Raw genomic sequence first — 22,565 nt, 5'->3', positions numbered from 1 at the left:
GCCTTACATTAGTTCTCGATCTAAGTTATTATTAAAAAATTTTCGTTTTTTTTTAGAACACTCAAAAATTTTACTATTACTAAATAGTAGCGCACATACTTTGACCACTTTGTCGTACTTGTCCATAGCGATCACCCACTTGCACAAACCCTCAGCCGCACTAGATGCTTTGGCTACAATCTTAGGATGGAAATCCTTGTGCGGTAAGTAGAACCGTCTAATAGTATCCATTATAAAAGGTGGTATATTGTCTTTGTCGTAATCCTTCAGACTTTGTAGAAATGCCATATCGCCCAACATCCTCTTACTCGGTCCCCAGTAGTCATTTATCTGAAAATCAGTTTAGCTTTAATAACTAGGTTGTAGCAATTGTATGTGTAATTATTTATTTTTTTTCCCCGGCACATCGACTTCTACAGTCATTAGCGCCATGTGTAATTATTATTATTAAATTAAATTAATTAATTAATTTTAATCCCTGCTCTGTTTATCAGCTAAATTTACAACTTTTTCAGTAGCAACACCTTTCAATTTCAATTTGGGGAGGCGAAGTTTATGTTGATAACTGCTTATGAAAAAAATCTTAATGATTTGAAAAAATTCGCGTCACTAAAGAAGGGCCACAAATGCCTCTTTCACATTTAAAGAAATGTATTTATAAATACAATTATAAATTTATAAAAGAAAAGTATTTATAAATATGCATATCTATATGCGAGCCTCTTTTAAGATTGATTTGTGTGTACATTGACTAGAGATCACACACACAATAAACAAATAATACATTGACTAGAATTACTATGCTAGGTGTTGAAATTTGAAATAGCTTCAGTGCCTTTTTCAGATCACTTACCAGTTTAATTAAAGTTAACAAAACATGTAATTGTACAAAGTTTATTTAATATTATTTGCTATAAAGACAATGCAGTTGGAATCATTTTAATGGCCATTTTACTTTCAAAGTTATGAATAATTAAAGAAGCTGTGTTTAAAAAAGAAAATATTAAGGAAAATATACATTTTTGAAAAATTTCATTTAATTAACATTGAAATCACTTCATTTTTTATGTGTTTCGTACATAATTTAAAAAACAAATAATTTTGGTTACTGAAACTTCTAAATTATGGAATATTTTGCATTAATTGTGAAATTTGAAATTAATTTACTATCAATCAATCAATTTCAAATTATAACAATAAATGCAAAATATTCCTTAATTTAGAAGTTTCAGTAACCAAAATTATTTGTTTTTTAAATTCTGTACGAAACACATTAAAAATGAAGTGATTTTAACGTTAATTAATAGAATTTTTTTCAAAAATGTATACTGAAAGATACAAAACATTTAATAAGGATTTTTTAATGAAAAAACGCAAAACAAAAATCTTTTGATCAATGGTATCGACCTCTAAATATTAATCGATTTCGCTCTATTTCGAACGAAACTTTTTGTTTTTAAATGAACTTTGATTTTCCGCCCGGCGCTCTTTAAAATTTAAAAGTCAACATTTTTTGAAACACCCTACTGCACACTCACAATAAGTACAATAATGGCCAAGGAAATTGATACCGATATTGCCTATCATTCAAGTTTTCCTTTAATAAAACTGCAATCCGGTAATAGTAGAGTTACAAGTACTGCTAAAACACGAGAAAAATACTACTCACCCTCCTGCCCGGGTTTCGCGGATCTGGTATCCGGTCTGGTTTGATATCTTTCATGACGCAGATGGCCGCCATCACTAACTTGATCGCTGCTGGTGGATTCTTCATGGATTTAACTAAAGTTATATCATTTGGCTTCAAGGTATTCAGTGCAGCAATTGCATCTAAAATGATGGAATATAATCATATTAACGTGAAGATAAAGCGAGCACTTGTAGTGTGTGAATTAAAACTATCAAGTACATTGCGATCTTTTCCCATTTTTTGTAAAAATTCAAAATTAATTGTCTAAAATTTTACCTTCCAAAATTGGTATCGCCTTAGCTAAATCCTGTTCGCATTCAATTTTCAAAGCATTAGACTCTTCAGCTTTCAAATTCGCTAGCTTTTCATCTGCGCGCATAGTCGCCGCAGTTTGATCAACTACAGCTTTCTCCGCCTCGACTGTCGCCAACCGCTTGAGTGATTCATCTACAGCTGTTTTTAATTTCGGCCTCAGTTCTTCCAAATCTGTTTGCATAATCGTGACCTGAAGAAGACGAAATCAAAGAATGTGCAATATCATAAGCTAATTTTAAAATTGGCTAGGCAAGACATAGTTTAGCGCTTTACAAACTTTTTGAATCATACTACACATATCTCACACTTCTTCCTATATAAAGTGTTATAGATTAAACATAGACATATTTAAGAAGTACGAGAGTTACTGAAAGACAACCTTTTTCACATACGAGTACTTGTACAAGTACTATATCCACAAGTACAAGTTACACTAATGATTGTTACAGGTTTATTAACCATTTTAGGAAAGTTAAAGAAACATTATTAGTCAGACAAAGGAGCTTGTTTGCTTTCAACAGTTTATCGAAGCTTCGCATCAAAGTCCCCCGCAAATAAGTTGTTAAAGGAACACTCGCAAGCTAACTACCAATATTCCTTCTTCATGAAGCTCCAAAATTCGGACAATCTTACAGGAAGAGACTCAGTATTAGTGTAAGAAACATATTGAAGGGCTAGTGTTGAATGGATTTCAGATGATTGATTCTATGGATGTGAACTCAGAAGCAGATATACTTGAGTGTGCATCCCTTTTGTGTATTAACAGCTCCCTGTTAATGGTTGTAAAAGAGTACTTTATGCGATTGAAGATAACACTTTAACTTTACTTCCCTCTATCTGTGAACTTGTTTTTATTGATATAGCGAGAACCTTATTTTTTGTTTTGAATTCTTAAAAATTAAGAGCAACTCCAGTTTGAATAGCTCAGAATTAGTTGAACTAGCTCTTTTGATCGGCTCGCCAGAGTTTAAGTCAAGACTGCTACATTATCTGGTGACGAGTAAACACTGCCCTATGTTCACCAAATAGGCTGCCCAATCACCACACATGTTCACTTTCATTAATTGTTAAGCATGTTGCCTTGGTAAAATACCCATGCTCCTAAAGTCTGTACTAATATCAACTGCCCTTAACGGTGCAGCTCCAGCTTTATGTTCAGCTTAATGGTCTAACTGCCTCCTGACAAGTATTAGCTGCTAAAAGGTATTTTGCATTGCGTAGGGTATATTCTGTAAAGATAATAGGTTACCTGATCAGCTGCAAATTCTAACTTCTCCAAACCGACCTGATATCGTTTGATGAGAATTGCCAATTTATCTTCTTCTTGCTTCAACAACTGCTGGTAGAGTTTGTTTAGTTCTAGATACGAGGCTGGCGTAATGTATATCCTTCTTGAAGTTCTGTCGAAAAATTTTGTGGCAAGATCTCTGCAAACACAGCCAGTACGCACACGATTAGAATACTGGCTTATAAGGATCTATTATTGAATTACTTTTGCTAACTGAAAAAACCGTACAAGTTAAGAAAAGCATTAAGCTATGCAGATTCAAGAACATCAACCGCCAACATTATCAAAGAAATTTATAAATACTAAAAGCTTCAAATAAAACTTTTCAAGCATCTCTTAAGAATTCATCACCAGCTATGTATTACTGCAAAGCTGCTGTATTTTGCTGAAACTTGTTTTAAATATTTCCAGATTTATGTAAAACAAATGCCCAAAAAGTGCGAAAAATTGAATATTAAAATTGCCAAACATAGAATACTTGTATAACCTTCAAATGTGCCGACGCCCGAGTGATTGTGAATTGAAGAAGAAAACGGAAAGTGAAGTCTCAGTATCAACGTGAGAAAAACACTGTGTATGGCTACACTTAAGGCAGACTCAGTAACTATTTAGAAATGGACCTAAAAAAGTTTACTTCAATTCCTTTTAATAAAAGGGAAGAATTTGATAGTAGTCTCACCAATGGTAAGAAGAAAAAATACAAAATATTATATTAATAACCAATGGATCAGAGAACCTGTGCTCAGAAGAAGCCCAAAAGCAGTCTCAGGCATCTCTGCATGTCTTGTGCAAATGCCCAATCGGACGAATCTTTACTCTGGCAATGTCCTCGCTAACACTGAGGACATGGACCGATAGTTCTTCCCTAATTCCAAAAGCTTTAATACAAACAAGTCCCCTCGTGTGCAAAGTGGTTAGAATAGATAGAATAGAATAGAAAAGAAATTTATTATTCTGGGACAATTGTCCCCTAAGAATAAACACAGGTACAAATAGAGGCCTTAACAGTTTGGCTTGTGTTTAAAAGAAAATAAATAAATAAATAAGTATTTACAAAAAGTGAAAATAAAAATAACAGCAGAAATTAAGGAAATAAATTAAAACAATTAGAATTTCGGAGGAAGCTGGATAGAAATGAGATAACTGAATAGACGGGATTTAAAGATAGAAAGGGTAGGAGCATGGCGGACAGATGATGGTAAGGAGTTCCAGAGAGAGGTAGCACATATTAGGAAGGATTTGTCAAAGGATGAGGTACGGTGAGAAGGAATATAGAGATCGGATGAGCGAGATCTGGTATTACGGGAATGTATCGAGGATTTAAACTTAAGGAGTCGAAAAATATAGGAAGGCCTCTGAGACTGGATGACTTGATAAAGGAAAGAAGCCAAAAGATATTGGCGGCGATAGACAGGAAAAAGCCACTTCAACTCATCGTAGCATTGCGAAATGCGAGAGTCTGTGGAAATGCTGAAAATAAATCTTATAAAGCAGTCCATGAGAGGCGCTTGAGCTTAGCTTCAATATCACCAGAAAGACCGGCCATACACCGAGCAACCATAGTCGAAATGGGGGAATATAAGAGAGAAAACTAGGAGTTGCCGGGTCTTAATTGGAAAAAGGTGACGGGAACTATTAAACTGTTACGTAATAAAAGAAATTTACTAACCTTGAATCCATGTGGAATACTTTACAGGCAGTCATGACGGAATACTGCAGCTTCTCCGGAATTAAATCCACTAGATGTACCATGGCCACTCTCTCTAGTGCTTCCTCGGGCCAACTCTGCGCAAGATTAGGCTCATAAAAATCTTCCAGTAGTCTCAAAGTTGGCAGAAGTCCTAACTATTACTATTACTCTGTTTCAAGTAATTTATTCTAGTTAAAACAGTACAGCGTGTATTTATGTGAAAACCAAGGCCAAGATATCCTTGATCAGAATAGTGTTTCATAAAAAGTACTAGAGTTTCAAAAATTTAATAGAGGCGATGCGATCTTAGAATGAAAGTTTAAGAGCAAACTTAATGGGAATTTGATGAGACTTTACGGGGAGCTGTGAGAAATATCCAAACAATAGTATATTATACTTGCTGTAGAACTGGCCATGTCCAAAGACACCGAGGAGCAGCAGAATGGGTACTTCTCAGCTTCTCCCATCCTCAAAAACAAACCTTGTGACTTATTATGTTTATATAAAAAAACAGTGACATAAAATGATTTGTGCTAGAGGGACAAAGCAGTTTGAGATAAAATAGAGATATTGCGTCTTCTCTGCGATTATGAAGGAGTAATCCGTAACGAAATCGTTGCTGATGAATTTCCTTGTATTGTGAACTTTTCTTGATAACAATAGGTAAATAGCTAGGTAAGCCGAATGCCCCGGCATTATCTTAGCTGTGGCAAACGAGTTTTGGTCCACCAATAAAACACTCTATCATACACTTCCCATAAGTCCAAAGCAAAATTTGAACTTGGTTACAATGAACTTCTTTTTCACCTACCCTGTAAACCAGACTTAGCTATAACAGATTACTATTTATTTTCAATAAATGAAACATTGTCATTGGGATAGAAATTTTAATAACTTCACTGAATTTTTGACTGGAGTATAGAAATATTTATTACAAAGCCAAGAAATGGTATGAGGGACGGCTCCAGTAGTTTGCAGCAAGATGCATCACAACAGTAAATTAAAATGGACTATGTTTTCAATGTTTAATGATAACTACTAAATACTGCAATAGGTATCACTCTGCATTGCATTGCATCTTGCAATAAAATACTCTCTCTATCAGATACAATAGAAGAACGAGCTGAGGTTTCACCCTCAATTTGAGAAAAGAATACACTAGTCATTTCGCTTCTTAAATGCTTGTGCAATCGTCCCTTCTCGTGACAAGAACAAACACTACTCTAATTAGCACAATAGGCTATTTGGCAGTTTCCAAAACATGTTCTTCAACTACTAAATACTAACTTGAGCTACGAAATACTACTACAATACATGCGGTTTGACTAACCTCGTACCAGTCGATAGTACAACAGTTTACTAGCGATGGAAACATTCGCACACGATTGCGGAAAGAAGAGCCTGTTGAGCTTAAACTTAATACAATATGCAAGTTCATTTTGTTTCTGCTTATAAACATATTAAAAAATTGCATCGGGTTGATCTCCACCTTAAGTTTCACCGATTTAGTTGACTGGCGAAACATCTACAACAGAAAATTTTTAAAACATGATTTAATTAAGCAAGCTGAAATTAAAACCAGTACGGTCTCTTTGGGTCTGTAAAAAGTAGACGCGGTATAATTCCATCCTTGAGCAATGCAAAGATTCGATAAGTTCTGTGCAGGATAGAAAGAACTAGCTGGAAGAGCAGAGATAACCTACATAGAACTTTGTCAGATCCTGAGATTAATTTAGAAAATAACTTAGCTGATAAGAGCTAACAATACGATCAAAGGATTGCAAGGCGCTATTTGAATAGGGCATAATCGCAGACAATACACCAGGTTTGTACCTCAAGGACTTCTTCTAATTCATCGATATCAAATAGATTGGGAACTTCACCAGAATTCAAGAGTGCGTCTATGTCTTGGAGGAAAGCCTCCTCCTTGATTTGGCTCTCCGTGCACAAGAACACCATGTCTCTGTTCCTGCCGCCGGCCTCCCGGATTACCGTCTTCAGATCGCGTCTCCAGTCAGTAATTCCTGAAAACAACACATAACAACTCAAACAACTTTTTCACCACTCAATGTACAAAGTTATAATTATTGTAGGACTGTAGGCTGCGAGCAAGTTTCATCAACATCCCAAGCTCTTCTGGACCCAACACAACACACCACAATAGTACAAGAAAGCAGTTCCTATTTAAATAATCCAAGATTTCTAGAGTACCGTATAAAACCGACATTAACCTCAAAGGAAAATAGTCTAAGCTCCTTCACAGTTTGCAGAACATTTAATCCTAATCATCAATAGGGGCACGGGGCACCATGCAGTGAAACTGTCCACACCTGTTTTATTAATGACCACAGTCTTCGTGCTTTGAAAACCACTGTCCTACTGTCTCTGTCAATATTTGCAATGACTGAAAAAAGGTGGATTGCCCTTACCATAGTTATTAGATATTTCCGGCTTGAAGACGCCTTGGGAGTAGATATCGGCAGCCAGATATGTCAAAGATTGGCGCCCAGTACCGTTCACGCCCACCAACAAAGCACAGCCACTAGGAGTGGACAGAATTCTGCTAAGTCGTGATAGATGTTCCAATGCATTTCTGAAAAATAATAATAATAGTAAGACTATTGCTAATAATAATATTAATGCTAATAATAATAACGAAAAACTTCTGGTATATTCACACACCCTTCTTTCACTAAAATGATTGCCAATATTGTTTTCCGGAGATAAAAGGCTTAAGAGATTGTACTGCATTCCAGCAGTAAATGCAAGACTACAAAAATAAAAGCTCCCAAATTAAAAACTAACTTATAATCCTTTTCTCAATCAATAAATCTTATAAATAAAAGTGTTGGGCATATAAATGGGTTTACAGTAAGTAAATTAAAAGAAAATTTTAGATGGAACCCTTTTTGAGAACATTCAAAAACAATTTTTTTCATTTAATTGAAATTTAGTTACTGCTGGCCAGCTAATGTAACCATCAGCAAGATAATAATATTGACTTTCAATGTTATGGAAGAATAAAACAACCCAGTGGTGAAACATCCTACTATTACACTGTACACACTTCAAAATCGCTCTGACACTGCCTGGGCCTGAATCACACTGAAGGATTGAGTATTCTGAATTTTGTATGTCAGCTTTTTTAATGGATTAAACTTTTCAAAAACTTGCAAGTTATGGGCACGTTTACTGAAATTTATCAATTAAACGAGTTGATGGTGGCTAATATTACTGCGACAGTAGAAATTCTCTGTACTCTTCTGATTTAAAGAGGATGAAAACCTAAAAGATACTTTCTACCTTGAACACCATGAGTCTCTAATGTTACAGAATATAATGGCATGCAGTATATGACGCATTCAATGGAGACTGTGTCATTACCAGATGTTGTTAGAGTAGAAAGAGATCTTACTTTAATAGGTTTGAGGTCTTATTTAGTTTTACTTTACCTGAACAGCACAATATTGAGTTTTGCTCTATGAGTTGAATTGTACTCCTCCAGTGCGTTTGTTGCCAGATCTTCAAACACAGAAAACGAAGCCAACTCTTCGTACTTTCGATGTTCTGTGTTCTCCTTGTCTGTAGCGTTGGTGAATATTAAATTACGCAATCCTTCTTCAGTTATCGGCTGTAATCATATGATTCTAGCATTAATTCGAAGAGAAAATCCAAGTAGATATATATGTAAGTATAGAAACTGGCAGTAGAGCTAAATCCAGAGTGACTTAAATATTTTATTTTTTTAAAAAATCAACTCCTGACGACATTAGCACCAAAATATCTATTTTAATTCCCTTTAGCACTAATTCTTATGCATCGACTGTTCTTCGGGAGTTGTTTGGTTCCATAATATACCACTCTTTAACTTTAGAAGCAGTCTTCTAGAAATGTATTGTATATTTTATCTTGTTGAATCGCCTGCCTTAATCGGGAGCCATCGATTTGAACAATGATAATCTGATGATGCCAGATCGGGGTCTGTATGCAAGTAATCAAGTTCCAATAAGTTCTTCAAATTTTCTGCTGAATCAATTTCGATGTAAGAAGTCATGCATTATCGTAGTGGTGGAGCCCTTGTTTTCGATTTACTTTCGGGTATATCCAAGAAGCACTCATACGTTCCAGATGTACACAATACATTTAGGAACCAACTATTTGGCTCATCTAGAATAAATTCATAAAGGATAATTCATTCATAGTTCCAACAAAACACATCTTTATTTTGGGGTAAAAATACTTAGAAGTCATTTGTCATATGTATGATACACTTTTATTTTAAGATTTGAACATGATTTATTATTTCTAAATTACTTTACATGTCCACAAAAAATTAACTCTGATGTAATAGATAACAGATGAAATTCTATTTTTACATTGAAGTAGAGTGAGTGAACCAAAGCCGAAAATACCGTAATTAACATCCTGGCAGACAGTCATTCGGCGTACTTCATATTTGAAGCGTCCGCAAAATCTATCGAGTACTTAACGAGATATTTGATGTTAAAGATTTCACTAAGATTTCAAACGAAATCAAAATTTAACTATAAATATCTCGTTTCCTACTCGACAGATTTTTACGAAATTTTATACTTTGATAGACAAAAGTTGTCTTCATATACAGATAAAATATAAACAAAATCTATCGAGTAATTTTCGAGATATTTGATGTTAAAGCTTTCACTGTTTCAAACGAAACACAAATTTAACTCTAAATATCTCGTTCCCTACTCGACAGATTTTTACGAAATTTTAGACAATTATAGACAAAAGTAGTCTTCATATACAGATAAAATATAAACAAAATCTATCGAGTAGTTTTCGAGATATTTCATGTTAAAGCTTTCACTGTTTCAAACGAAACAAAAATTTAACTCTAAATATCCCGTTTCCTACTCGACAGATTTTTACGAAATTTTATACTTTTATAGACAAAAGTTGTCTTCATATACAGGTAAAATATAAACAAAATCGATCGAGTAGTTTTCGAGATATTTGATGTTAAAGATTTCATTTTTTCAAACGAAACAAAAATTTAACTATAAATATCTCGTTTCCTAATCGACAGATTTTTACGAAATTTTATACAATTATAGAAAAAAGTTGTCTTCATATACAGATAAAATATAAAAAAAATCTATCGAGTAGTTTTCGAGATATTTGATGTTAAAGCTTTCACTGTTTCAAACGAAACACAAATTTAACTCTAAATATCTCGTTCCCTACTCGACAGATTTTTACGAAATTTTAGACAATTATAGACAAAAGTAGTCTTCATATACAGATAAAATATAAACAAAATCTATCGAGTAGTTTTCGAGATATTTGATGTTAAAGCTTTCACTGTTTCAAACGAAACAAAAATTTAACTCTAAATATCCCGTTTCCTACTCGACAGATTTTTACGAAATTTTATACTTTTATAGACAAAAGTTGTCTTCATATACAGGTAAAATATAAACAAAATCGATCGAGTAGTTTTCGAGATATTTGATGTTAAAGATTTCATTTTTTCAAACGAAACAAAAATTTAACTATAAATATCTCGTTTCCTAATCGACAGATTTTTACGAAATTTTATACAATTATAGAAAAAAGTTGTCTTCATATACAGATAAAATATAAAAAAAATCTATCGAGTAGTTTTCGAGATATTTGATGTTAAAGCTTTCACTGTTTCAAACGAAACAAAAATTTAACTATAAATATCTCGTTTCCTACTCGACAGATTTTTACGAAATTTTATACTTTGATAGACAAAAGTTGTCTTCATATACAGATAAAATATAAACAAAATCTATCGAGTAATTTTCGAGATATTTGATGTTAAAGCTTTCACTGTTTCAAACGAAACACAAATTTAACTCTAAATATCTCGTTCCCTACTCGACAGATTTTTACGAAATTTTATACAATTATAGAAAAAAGTAGTCTTCATATACAGATAAAATATAAACAAAATCTATCGAGTAGTTTTCGAGATATTTGATGTTAAAGCTTTCACTGTTTCAAACGAAACAAAAATTTAACTCTAAATATCCCGTTTCCTACTCGACAGATTTTTACGAAATTTTATACTTTTATAGACAAAAGTTGTCTTCATATACAGGTAAAATATAAACAAAATCGATCGAGTAGTTTTCGAGATATTTGATGTTAAAGATTTCATTTTTTCAAACGAAACAAAAATTTAACTATAAATATCTCGTTTCCTAATCGACAGATTTTTACGAAATTTTATACAATTATAGAAAAAAGTTGTCTTCATATACAGATAAAATATAAAAAAAATCTATCGAGTAGTTTTCGAGATATTTGATGTTAAAGCTTTCACTGTTTCAAACGAAACACAAATTTAACTCTAAATATCTCGTTCCCTACTCGACAGATTTTTACGAAATTTTAGACAATTATAGACAAAAGTAGTCTTCATATACAGATAAAATATAAACAAAATCTATCGAGTAGTTTTCGAGATATTTGATGTTAAAGCTTTCACTGTTTCAAACGAAACAAAAATTTAACTCTAAATATCCCGTTTCCTACTCGACAGATTTTTACGAAATTTTATACTTTTATAGACAAAAGTTGTCTTCATATACAGGTAAAATATAAACAAAATCGATCGAGTAGTTTTCGAGATATTTGATGTTAAAGATTTCATTTTTTCAAACGAAACAAAAATTTAACTATAAATATCTCGTTTCCTAATCGACAGATTTTTACGAAATTTTATACAATTATAGAAAAAAGTTGTCTTCATATACAGATAAAATATAAAAAAAATCTATCGAGTAGTTTTCGAGATATTTGATGTTAAAGCTTTCACTGTTTCAAACGAAACAAAAATTTAACTATAAATATCTCGTTTCCTACTCGACAGATTTTTACGAAATTTTATACTTTGATAGACAAAAGTTGTCTTCATATACAGATAAAATATAAACAAAATCTATCGAGTAATTTTCGAGATATTTGATGTTAAAGCTTTCACTGTTTCAAACGAAACACAAATTTAACTCTAAATATCTCGTTCCCTACTCGACAGATTTTTACGAAATTTTATACAATTATAGAAAAAAGTAGTCTTCATATACAGATAAAATATAAACAAAATCTATCGAGTAGTTTTCGAGATATTTGATGTTAAAGCTTTCACTGTTTCAAACGAAACAAAAATTTAACTCTAAATATCCCGTTTCCTACTCGACAGATTTTTACGAAATTTTATACTTTTATAGACAAAAGTTGTCTTCATATACAGGTAAAATATAAACAAAATCGATCGAGTAGTTTTCGAGATATTTGATGTTAAAGATTTCATTTTTTCAAACGAAACAAAAATTTAACTATAAATATCTCGTTTCCTAATCGACAGATTTTTACGAAATTTTATACAATTATAGAAAAAAGTTGTCTTCATATACAGATAAAATATAAAAAAAATCTATCGAGTAGTTTTCGAGATATTTGATGTTAAAGCTTTCACTGTTTCAAACGAAACACAAATTTAACTCTAAATATCTCGTTCCCTACTCGACAGATTTTTACGAAATTTTAGACAATTATAGACAAAAGTAGTCTTCATATACAGATAAAATATAAACAAAATCTATCGAGTAGTTTTCGAGATATTTGATGTTAAAGCTTTCACTGTTTCAAACGAAACAAAAATTTAACTCTAAATATCCCGTTTCCTACTCGACAGATTTTTACGAAATTTTATACTTTTATAGACAAAAGTTGTCTTCATATACAGGTAAAATATAAACAAAATCGATCGAGTAGTTTTCGAGATATTTGATGTTAAAGATTTCATTTTTTCAAACGAAACAAAAATTTAACTATAAATATCTCGTTTCCTAATCGACAGATTTTTACGAAATTTTATACAATTATAGAAAAAAGTTGTCTTCATATACAGATAAAATATAAAAAAAATCTATCGAGTAGTTTTCGAGATATTTGATGTTAAAGCTTTCACTGTTTCAAACGAAACACAAATTTAACTCTAAATATCTCGTTCCCTACTCGACAGATTTTTACGAAATTTTAGACAATTATAGACAAAAGTAGTCTTCATATACAGATAAAATATAAACAAAATCTATCGAGTAGTTTTCGAGATATTTCATGTTAAAGCTTTCACTGTTTCAAACGAAACAAAAATTTAACTCTAAATATCCCGTTTCCTACTCGACAGATTTTTACGAAATTTTATACTTTTATAGACAAAAGTTGTCTTCATATACAGGTAAAATATAAACAAAATCGATCGAGTAGTTTTCGAGATATTTGATGTTAAAGATTTCATTTTTTCAAACGAAACAAAAATTTAACTATAAATATCTCGTTTCCTAATCGACAGATTTTTACGAAATTTTATACAATTATAGAAAAAAGTTGTCTTCATATACAGATAAAATATAAAAAAAATCTATCGAGTAGTTTTCGAGATATTTGATGTTAAAGCTTTCACTGTTTCAAACGAAACAAAAATTTAACTATAAATATCTCGTTTCCTACTCGACAGATTTTTACGAAATTTTATACTTTGATAGACAAAAGTTGTCTTCATATACAGATAAAATATAAACAAAATCTATCGAGTAATTTTCGAGATATTTGATGTTAAAGCTTTCACTGTTTCAAACGAAACACAAATTTAACTCTAAATATCTCGTTCCCTACTCGACAGATTTTTACGAAATTTTAGACAATTATAGACAAAAGTAGTCTTCATATACAGATAAAATATAAACAAAATCTATCGAGTAGTTTTCGAGATATTTCATGTTAAAGCTTTCACTGTTTCAAACGAAACAAAAATTTAACTCTAAATATCCCGTTTCCTACTCGACAGATTTTTACGAAATTTTATACTTTTATAGACAAAAGTTGTCTTCATATACAGGTAAAATATAAACAAAATCGATCGAGTAGTTTTCGAGATATTTGATGTTAAAGATTTCATTTTTTCAAACGAAACAAAAATTTAACTATAAATATCTCGTTTCCTAATCGACAGATTTTTACGAAATTTTATACAATTATAGAAAAATGTTGTCTTCATATACAGATAAAATATAAAAAAAATCTATCGAGTAGTTTTCGAGATATTTGATGTTAAAGCTTTCACTGTTTCAAACGAAACAAAAATTTAACTATAAATATCTCGTTTCCTACTCGACAGATTTTTCCAACGGTAGCTGGATAGCGAAAGGAAACTTGTTACCGAAAAATGGTCATAGATGGCAGGAACTGCCGCATTATTATAAATTTGGAGTGACCCTTGGACTGCAAGAGCGATATACTGTTTACCGCTAACATTTAAAAAAAAAATAAGAGATTCATTCCTTCCCGTATGCTCGGCCTGGCCAGTGCCTTGGATATCGTTATCACTGTGAATCTTGTTTTTTGTTATTATTATTTTGTATTTAGTATAATAATTCTTTTTTGTATACTTTCCATTTTACATTGCTTTAGTTTAGAACATACTTACCATTTTTCTGTAATAAATCTCTCAATCTTTTCTGTAAAAATCTTTCCTTAAATAAAGGTATTCTTTTGTTTGTTCAATTACAGCACCAGAGAGAATATTATTTTGCTCACTGTCGCCCCGGGTGATTGTCTACAGGACCCTCCCTCATCTCTTGAGAGAGCGATCCCTCCAGAGGCGCCCTTAAGGGTATTTTTCTGTTTGGGGCTGAATAGGGATATCGCCTCTGATAGCTCCGGCTATCTGGCGCCCGCAAGAATACCGTCCCTTAAGGAAGAGGGTTCTCTCTCACCCTCACCCCTAGCCAGTCACAAACTTAAAAAGAATAAATACATAATTAATATCAAGGTATAAGTGCAAGTACTGCAGTAGTTAAAGGAGATACTAAATAGTAGGTGATCTAAGGGTTAAGAAGGTACACAAAGAAAAATTAGACCTTGTAGAACCGAATTGATGTAAAAAATTCTTTTTTTCTAAAAGTACTAATAAAAAATCAACAAAATATATCATGTAAATCTGGAATTGTTATTTGTTCACAAAAATGTGCACATACTTATAATCTAGATCAGTCCTACTAACATTTAATGCGGGTCTTAGAAGACTTAACTAAGAACTAAGCATATAGAAGGCACAGTAAAAACGAACATACTGCGTTATCCGGCTCCAAGTTGTCTAGGCACTGCTCAAAGTCATCATGGAAATCTTCCTTAATCACTTGGTAGAAATTGTTAAAAAGTAGCTTCCTGTCGGCCGGATCGATTAGTCGGTCATAAAATTCTCGCAAGATCTCGTGCACCCACAATCTGAAACAAAATCTGAAGCCTCAGGCAACTTTCTCTTAAGGCAATTTAAATAATTCAATTATCTTAAAGTTTTGATCTCTCTCTAAAAAAAAAAAAAAGAGTAATTTTTGTGTATAAAGAAATATAAAGATTTGAAAAGTAAACCAAATGCACAATCAATCATACACTACAAGCGACCGCTAGTGATTAACTAACTAATAATAAGTCAAGATTTACTTAAGTGGCGCAAGACAGATGCACCGAGAAAATTTCGTAAATATTCGAGAGAAACTTATAATACCATTGAATCACTTAAATATTACAATTTTTCTTCCACATTTAATAAAATAAATTAGATTAACGTAAATAAAGATCATAACAAAAGACTTATCTATCAAACGAACCCAGCAAGAAAAAAGAACGGAATACACTGAAATGGCTCTGGGCGTTAATAACCTGCAGCGGTCCTAGTTGTGCAACATTGTAGTCCATTCGTCTTAGATATTCCCCAACCATCTAATTCTGATCTTCAATTGCGGGCATCAAGGAGAGTCCTTGCATCTCAGCCTGCAATGCACGACTCAAGGTATGTTGTCAAATCATTCATCATAAATCACATTTTTCAGGACACCTTTCTGGCTGAATAGATTGCTGCAGTAGGATACCTAAGAGGGTTCGACCACAAAACAAAGACCCCTTCAGGTTATTAACACCAAGAGCTATTTAAGTGCACTACGGCCTCATTCGAATAGTGTTCTTTTTATTACAGAATATACTTGCAGCAACAAACCTCTCAAATTTTTTAATTTACACACTAAGAATTAAGTTGAAACGATCGCCTATAGGAATATATTGTGAAATATTACCTGACAAGGCCTTTCTTGGTGTCCAGCGAGTCCTTAGTAAGCAAAAGGACCCCACTGATGACACGCAGTACGTCCCGCATGTTGAAGATGTAATGAGGTTTGTCAGGAGTGGGCAGTAGATTCTCGCTGGCGAACTGGTACATGTTCAGCGTGGCGTTCACAATAGGAGTAATGTTTGTCAATAACTCATTAGTGAATGCACCTTTCTGCAGACATAATATCTGTTTTATTACTAAATAAGGGCCAGCAGTAATAGGTATTCCACTGTAAGTACAAACTAATCCAGTGCTTATTAGACGAGAGTTTATTAATTGAGAGTTACACTAAAGATTAATTATAGATGTAAAGGTACTTTTCAGGAAGAAAAAGTCGTTGCCAAAATGTAAACACCAGTAATAAAGCAAGATGTAATGTCTTATCTTGCGCAATGACTAATCTTGACTAGAAAAATATTCATTTAACAGATCATATTTTATACAAGATATAATTAACAAACTATAGATCATTAACGAATTAATGGACAACTTTTCGATTAATTAGTAAATTATTTTTTTGAACAGCAGCTTTTTAGTTTGACTAAATGTAGTGCCCTACATATTGTTATTTAAATTGGTAAAGGAATACCTTAATACCTACTTTTAGTATAGGGACTTTTTTTACCTTTACACCTAAATTATGAAGCAATGAATTATCAACGAATTCTTCACCGAATTGTAGAGAAAAGTTAGCTCTATAACTGGTATAAATTGCAATATTCTAGTGATAATAGTTAATGAAATAAAGAAGGTTAAATTTTGTATGTTTTTAAGTTCGTTCAAATTAAAAACGTTTATATCTCTTTTCGTGTTGTTCAGAATTCAATGAATCCTAAAGGATTTTTGAATGATTTGCCATATTCCACTGGAATACATAATGGTTAAATTAGACTCACCATTTGCTAACTTTTTTCCAACTTCAAACGATTAGTTATTCCCGTTAACGAACAGTTTCATATAGTATCATCGCAAAGGAGCAGGAATTTTCTTCTCGAATGAAATGCATATCGTCTCAATCTAGTCTTATTTCTTTTTACAGGAAATAGTAGGCTCAGAAAACATATCCACTTAATGGGATTAATCAGAGCTCTAGTAAAGATAGCATTGGAGAAATAAGAAATATTATCTAATATCGTGTTTAACCACATGGCAATTGTTAATTTACGACTTGAAATCTTTGGCACCTAGAGTCTAGAGAAGATGAAAGGAGTAGAAACGGCTAAACATCCTTGAACCTTAAAGAGAAAAGGAGTCAACTAAAATGAACCCTTTTTGGGGGCGGCTGTGATACCTGGATAACAGGGCCCATCTTATGTCCAAATCAGATGTCATGGCAGGAACAACAATAACTAAATAAACTTTGTATTGCAATGGCCTTAATGAACTTACCCTGAAACCAACGAACAGCATGGTTGAGAATATATTAAAGAGTATCTCAGCGGAGAAGGCGTTGATGGCAAACAGGTTGAAATGACGCAAAAATCTGGCATAGACGTGTTGTTTGCATCCGCCTGGCAGACCCATGGCTGCAATGAAGTGCGTATTCAACAAAGTTATCTTGGTTGTGTCTAAGAGGTCGAACCTGCAACATATACCACAAAGTCACTTTGAGTTTTACTTCACTCTTTAGTTTATGCACGTACAATACTTCTACGACTTGCTCTATCTGCAGTTGGAGTAATCCTATTACATAAATTCTACAGAAGAATGTGCTCGGAACGTAACTTAGTGCTTCAATTCTGCTTTGGACTATAAAGTTTACAGGTGTCTAGGCCCACCATAGTCTATAATATCCCTTAAGAAATGCTGTCCACATTCACAGCCTACTTTACCTAAGGCTAAAGTATGTCTCTAAATTAAATCCTCCTTAATACTAAGGAATTTGTCCTTCGCTTAAGACTGGAACAATGGAATTTGGTATCAAATGGTTCGGTAGAACCTAGTCCTAGAAACGGCCTAGAGAAAAATGGCTATAAATCCTGGAGGCAGTATCTTAGTTTACTTGAATATTGCTGTGAATTGATGAATCATTTAGTAATTCTTTACTCAGATTCAAGTTTCTTACAGCATATTATAATATATTTCATCGTCCAAAATGTATACTCGTAGTCTTCCGTCTTATTCCGTCAGATCATGATTGTTTCGTTTCTTCCGTGATTCTACTGATTTATTTATTTTTTTATACTTTTTCATCAAAATTTGGGACTTCCTGCAATAAGTTATACTTGACTGTTATGGTAAACGCATTAGTTTTTACATTTTGAATCCATGTTTTCCTTGTTGTTGTTAATTACTTTGTGTTTTTTTTTTATTTTAACATCTTTTATTCTTTCTTTTTCTATCTGGTTTTTTCTCATACTTTTTTCCTGATTTCCTTATACCTTCTTGTCTATTACGCTACTTTATTCACAATTCTCTTCAAGTTTTATCTTTTCTAGTTTCTTAGAAAGAGCTCCTTAGTTTCCTTTAATAATTTTTACTAAATTTGCGTCCTCTCTTCAGTGGCTTTTCAGAGCCTAAATCCATTCACAAAGCTGCATGATTATAGAATAAATTCCATTCACATTGCTACAGTAATCTTTGTCGGTTGACCATAGCGATAGCCAGCTTATTAAGAAATTTTAATAATTAATGTTTGCCTTTTAATCATACTGAGCTTTTAACGGTATTTTTGGTCATAAAATATTTTTGTTCAGGTAGCAAAAAAGTACCCACTAATAACGTGTGATCTGTTTCAATTTTCAAATTTTAATTCTACCAAATTTATATTTTTTAAAATGAATTTATCGTTTCATACAGTCTAGTTCATTTCTCTCACACTTTAGAGATTCTCACGTGTACGTTTCGTTTGAGGCGTATAAAAAGTGTTAATAATTTTCAATAGATTAAAAATCGCCAAATCTACAAGCTGTTTTACCGGTTCCTTTCCTTTTCTTTAGCGTTGAAATTGCCATAGCAAGTGAATTAAATTCCAAAAACTATGTTTCACAGCCTAGAAAAATGACAGGTCGATAGCTTGGCTAAAAATAATTACAAAAGTGGAGAAATAGGTAATAATTTCTCTTCCTTTTTGGGTGAATCAATAAGTACCAAAAAATAATTAATAGTGGCCCTATTTTAAGAGTTAATTAATAACTGCAGAAGAGAAAGCTGTGTGAGTTTGTCGAATACGGTTGCTTTACCAGTAATTGTGGTCGAAGAATTGACGCAACAGTTCGAGGGGTGGCTGGGCACCGTACTTCTCCTTCACCGGCACGTTGATGTCATCGATGAAGATGACGCCGCTTTTCTTGGCCGGCGGTCCGTAAATGCCTTTGCGTTTCTTGCTCAACTTTGAGATGATCAGTTCCTGCAAATCATACATACATCTTAGTAAACAGTAAACAAACACCAGCCAGTGACTTAAAACCCTCTTCCTTAATACATTTCATCGTAATTATTAAAATATATTTAAGGATCTCATAAAAGAAAAATAGAACGAAAAGTAAATATCTTTTTCAGAACCTGTCAATATCTACCCTCCGAATGTAACCTTCTCCTAGTCATTGAAATCATTAAGTCGAGGAAAAATAAAAAAATCACCAGGTCTCGACAATATCCAAAACATTCTTTTAAAAAATCTATCCCGCAAAGCTGTCGTATTTTTAACTAACCTTTTTAACAAATGTTTCATCTTTGGATATTTCCCCGCTTTGGAAAACGGCTAAAGTTATTCTCATTTTAAAGCCCACCAAAGCACCAAATGACCCAAACAACTATAGACCAATTAGTCTCCTCAGCACAATTAGTAAGATCTTCGAAAGAATATTACTAGTTAGGATCAATCGTCACTTGGATTCCAATCTAATCATCAAAGAAGAGCAGTTTGGGATTAGGTCAGGATTATCCACTACCGCCCAACTAGCCAGAGTTGTAGACGATGTCACCGAGGCCTTTACTTAACGCAAGCACACTGGCATGATTCTGATGGACATCCACAAGGCGTTTGACACTGTCTGGCACGTTGGAATAATGGGCAGATTGATTGAATACAACTTCTTTCCCTACATTACTAAAACTATTCACTCCTACTTAAATAATAGAAAGTTCCGCGTCTCCATAAATTCATCCTTATCTCTTCCTCATGAAGCAATCGCTGGAGTGCCTCAGGGCTCAATAATAGGACCGGTCTTATTTCTCATTTACTTCAACCTAATGCCTCGACCAAAGGATGTTCGACTGGCCTTGTATGCTGATGACGTCGCTGGCTATGCTTCATCCTGGAGATTAGACACGATAGTCAACAGGCTTACCAGGGCCATGTCATGTATGGACCGATTTTTCACGAAGTGGAAAATAAAAATTAACCCCTTAAAGACAGAGGCTATCCTTTTCACCAAGCGCAGGCCGATCTTGTATCGACATGTCCACTTCGGGGGACGGATTGGGCCGTGGGCTGCCACTATCAGGTATCTTGGGGGTAATACTGGATTGTGGGATGACTTTTACGCCCTCACATAAAGGATAGAGTAAATAAAGGCAAGGCAGCCATTCAAGTACTATTCCCGCTGTTCTGCAGGGACTCCAAACTGTCCCCAGAGAATAAACTTCTGCTGTACAAGGTAGTGGTTAGGCCCATGTTACTTTAATGCTTGTCCCTCCTGGAGTCTGACATGTCGATCCAATATCGCCTCGCTGCAAATAATCCAAAATAAATTCCTCAGGCTTGTTACAACTTCCGCCCGCTACACGCGTATTATATACTTACACGCCAACACCAACATGGACTATGTAGAGCACTACATCAAGTACCTCGCTACTGGTTTTTACAGCAAGTGTGAATCGAGTCACAACCACCTATGCAGCCAAACTACAGTTTGGACACGGTGCACAGGCTCCTGAAGTTAAGGACTCCCTGAAGTAAAACTTTCCTTGGAGGCTGAGGGTTTTTCATCGTTTTTCCCCTCATTATTTACTTTTACTTTTATTTTTTATTTTATTTTGTAACAATTGTAGTAGCTGGAGGTTATTTATACTGGAACTCCTTATGTACATATGTATACTCGTATACCTAAATGTTAAATAAAGTTTATTCATTCATTCATTCATTATTTAAGGATCTGAAGTGACTTCCTCTTCCCTCAGTTTACGTCTGTAATTTTTGTTGAAATTTAGAGTTTGTAATACAAAGAAAAAGTTGCTTTCTCTTTATACATTTCACTAAAATAAAATACAGGGTTGAAAGAAGCATGACGGCACTCAGCTTCCCTGGAACTTCACTAAAATCAAACAAAACATAAGCCTAACTCACGCTATAATAATAATAATATCTTTTATTATAATGAATTTAAATTACTGATAATACAAAATTAGAATACAAACAAATAAAGACAATACTCTCTGATGTTAAACACCATCAGAGGAGTTGAATCAAAAAACAATAAAACGAAATAGAAAAAAAATAAAAAGGAGTCTTTGCACTAAAAACAATATAAATGCTCAATAAAAACAGTATAAAATAAAAAATTGAATTCTAAAATTAAATTATATCTGTATGACCAAGCCAATTTACAATTTTGTATTAACAGATAAAAATTAGCGCCATTTAACTATTTTAAAGTTTTTCTCTAGAAAGACTGGTTTGTTTAAAAAATTTGAATCTTATTACACTGAGAATCGGACAGATCGCCAGAAAGTGAAGTAATATATCCTCCTGCTCGGATCTATTACATAATGAACAAATTGCAGAACCGCTGGAATAGCGTTTGTAATTTAAATTTAGCAGCTCTCCCCTAGCCCTTAGAATGTAACTTTCTGTAATTCTGATGTAATTTTAAAGTGTAAAGGAAGATAGGAAACAATTTAGTCTCGAGGTACAAAACATAATTTGGCATATTTACCGGAAGCTTAAAGACTTTTTTAATAAAAAATAATAACAGTTTCTCAACCTCATTATATCTTTTACCACCCCATACTTGCGCTCTATAACAGAACTCACGCTATGTCCAAGTTCTAATGAAACCATTTGATCATTGGCTAAAAAAAATTACTAATCTTGTCGCACTTAACTCAATTCAGAATTTTTTTTTTTTAATGCTCATAAATATTATTTGTTAAATTTATAAATATATGTTCTTCTTCTTCTTAACTGGCGCTACAACTCATGCAGAGTCTTGGCCTCCTCAAGACGTGCCCGCCAGGCGTCTCTTTGCTGCGCAGCCGCCCTCCAGTTTCGGAATCCTAACATAGATGCAGCATCCCTTGCCACACTATCCTCCTAGCGCAGCTTTGGTCTGCCTACCCTCCTGGATCCTTGCATGTTTCATTCCAGCACTTTCTTAGGAATCTCATCTTCACTCATCCTAGCTATGTGTCCTGCCCATCGCAGTCTACCAAGCTTTATCACTTTTACTATATCAGA

The 22,565-nt window shown here is 33.3% G+C and overlaps 1 protein-coding gene across 3 annotated transcripts in view; it reads right to left on the bottom strand.

Moving 5' to 3' along the window:
- Dhc62B (Dynein heavy chain at 62B) overlaps positions 1-22,565 on the bottom strand; it is a 112,776-nt gene that overhangs the window by 27,145 nt on the left and 63,066 nt on the right. For all 3 annotated transcript variants that reach the window (XM_074142796.1, XM_074142797.1, XM_074142798.1), the window contains 13 exons: positions 19,348-19,514; positions 17,555-17,747; positions 16,131-16,336; positions 15,132-15,285; positions 8,436-8,614; positions 7,413-7,576; positions 6,817-7,007; positions 6,314-6,508; positions 4,963-5,078; positions 3,255-3,432; positions 1,967-2,195; positions 1,670-1,830; positions 100-330 (listed from right to left, as the gene is read on the bottom strand). In XM_074142796.1, the coding sequence (XP_073998897.1) occupies positions 100-330; positions 1,670-1,830; positions 1,967-2,195; positions 3,255-3,432; positions 4,963-5,078; positions 6,314-6,508; positions 6,817-7,007; positions 7,413-7,576; positions 8,436-8,614; positions 15,132-15,285; positions 16,131-16,336; positions 17,555-17,747; positions 19,348-19,514 (2,364 nt within the window). The remainder of the gene's footprint in view (positions 1-99; positions 331-1,669; positions 1,831-1,966; positions 2,196-3,254; positions 3,433-4,962; positions 5,079-6,313; positions 6,509-6,816; positions 7,008-7,412; positions 7,577-8,435; positions 8,615-15,131; positions 15,286-16,130; positions 16,337-17,554; positions 17,748-19,347; positions 19,515-22,565) is intronic.

This window comes from Rhodnius prolixus, unplaced genomic scaffold (assembly GCF_049639745.1).
Source record: "Rhodnius prolixus isolate KJV_2025 unplaced genomic scaffold, Rpr scaffold_12, whole genome shotgun sequence".
Classification (NCBI taxonomy): Eukaryota; Metazoa; Arthropoda; class Insecta; order Hemiptera; family Reduviidae; genus Rhodnius; species Rhodnius prolixus.
This window is presented reverse-complemented; position numbering and strand designations above follow the sequence as displayed.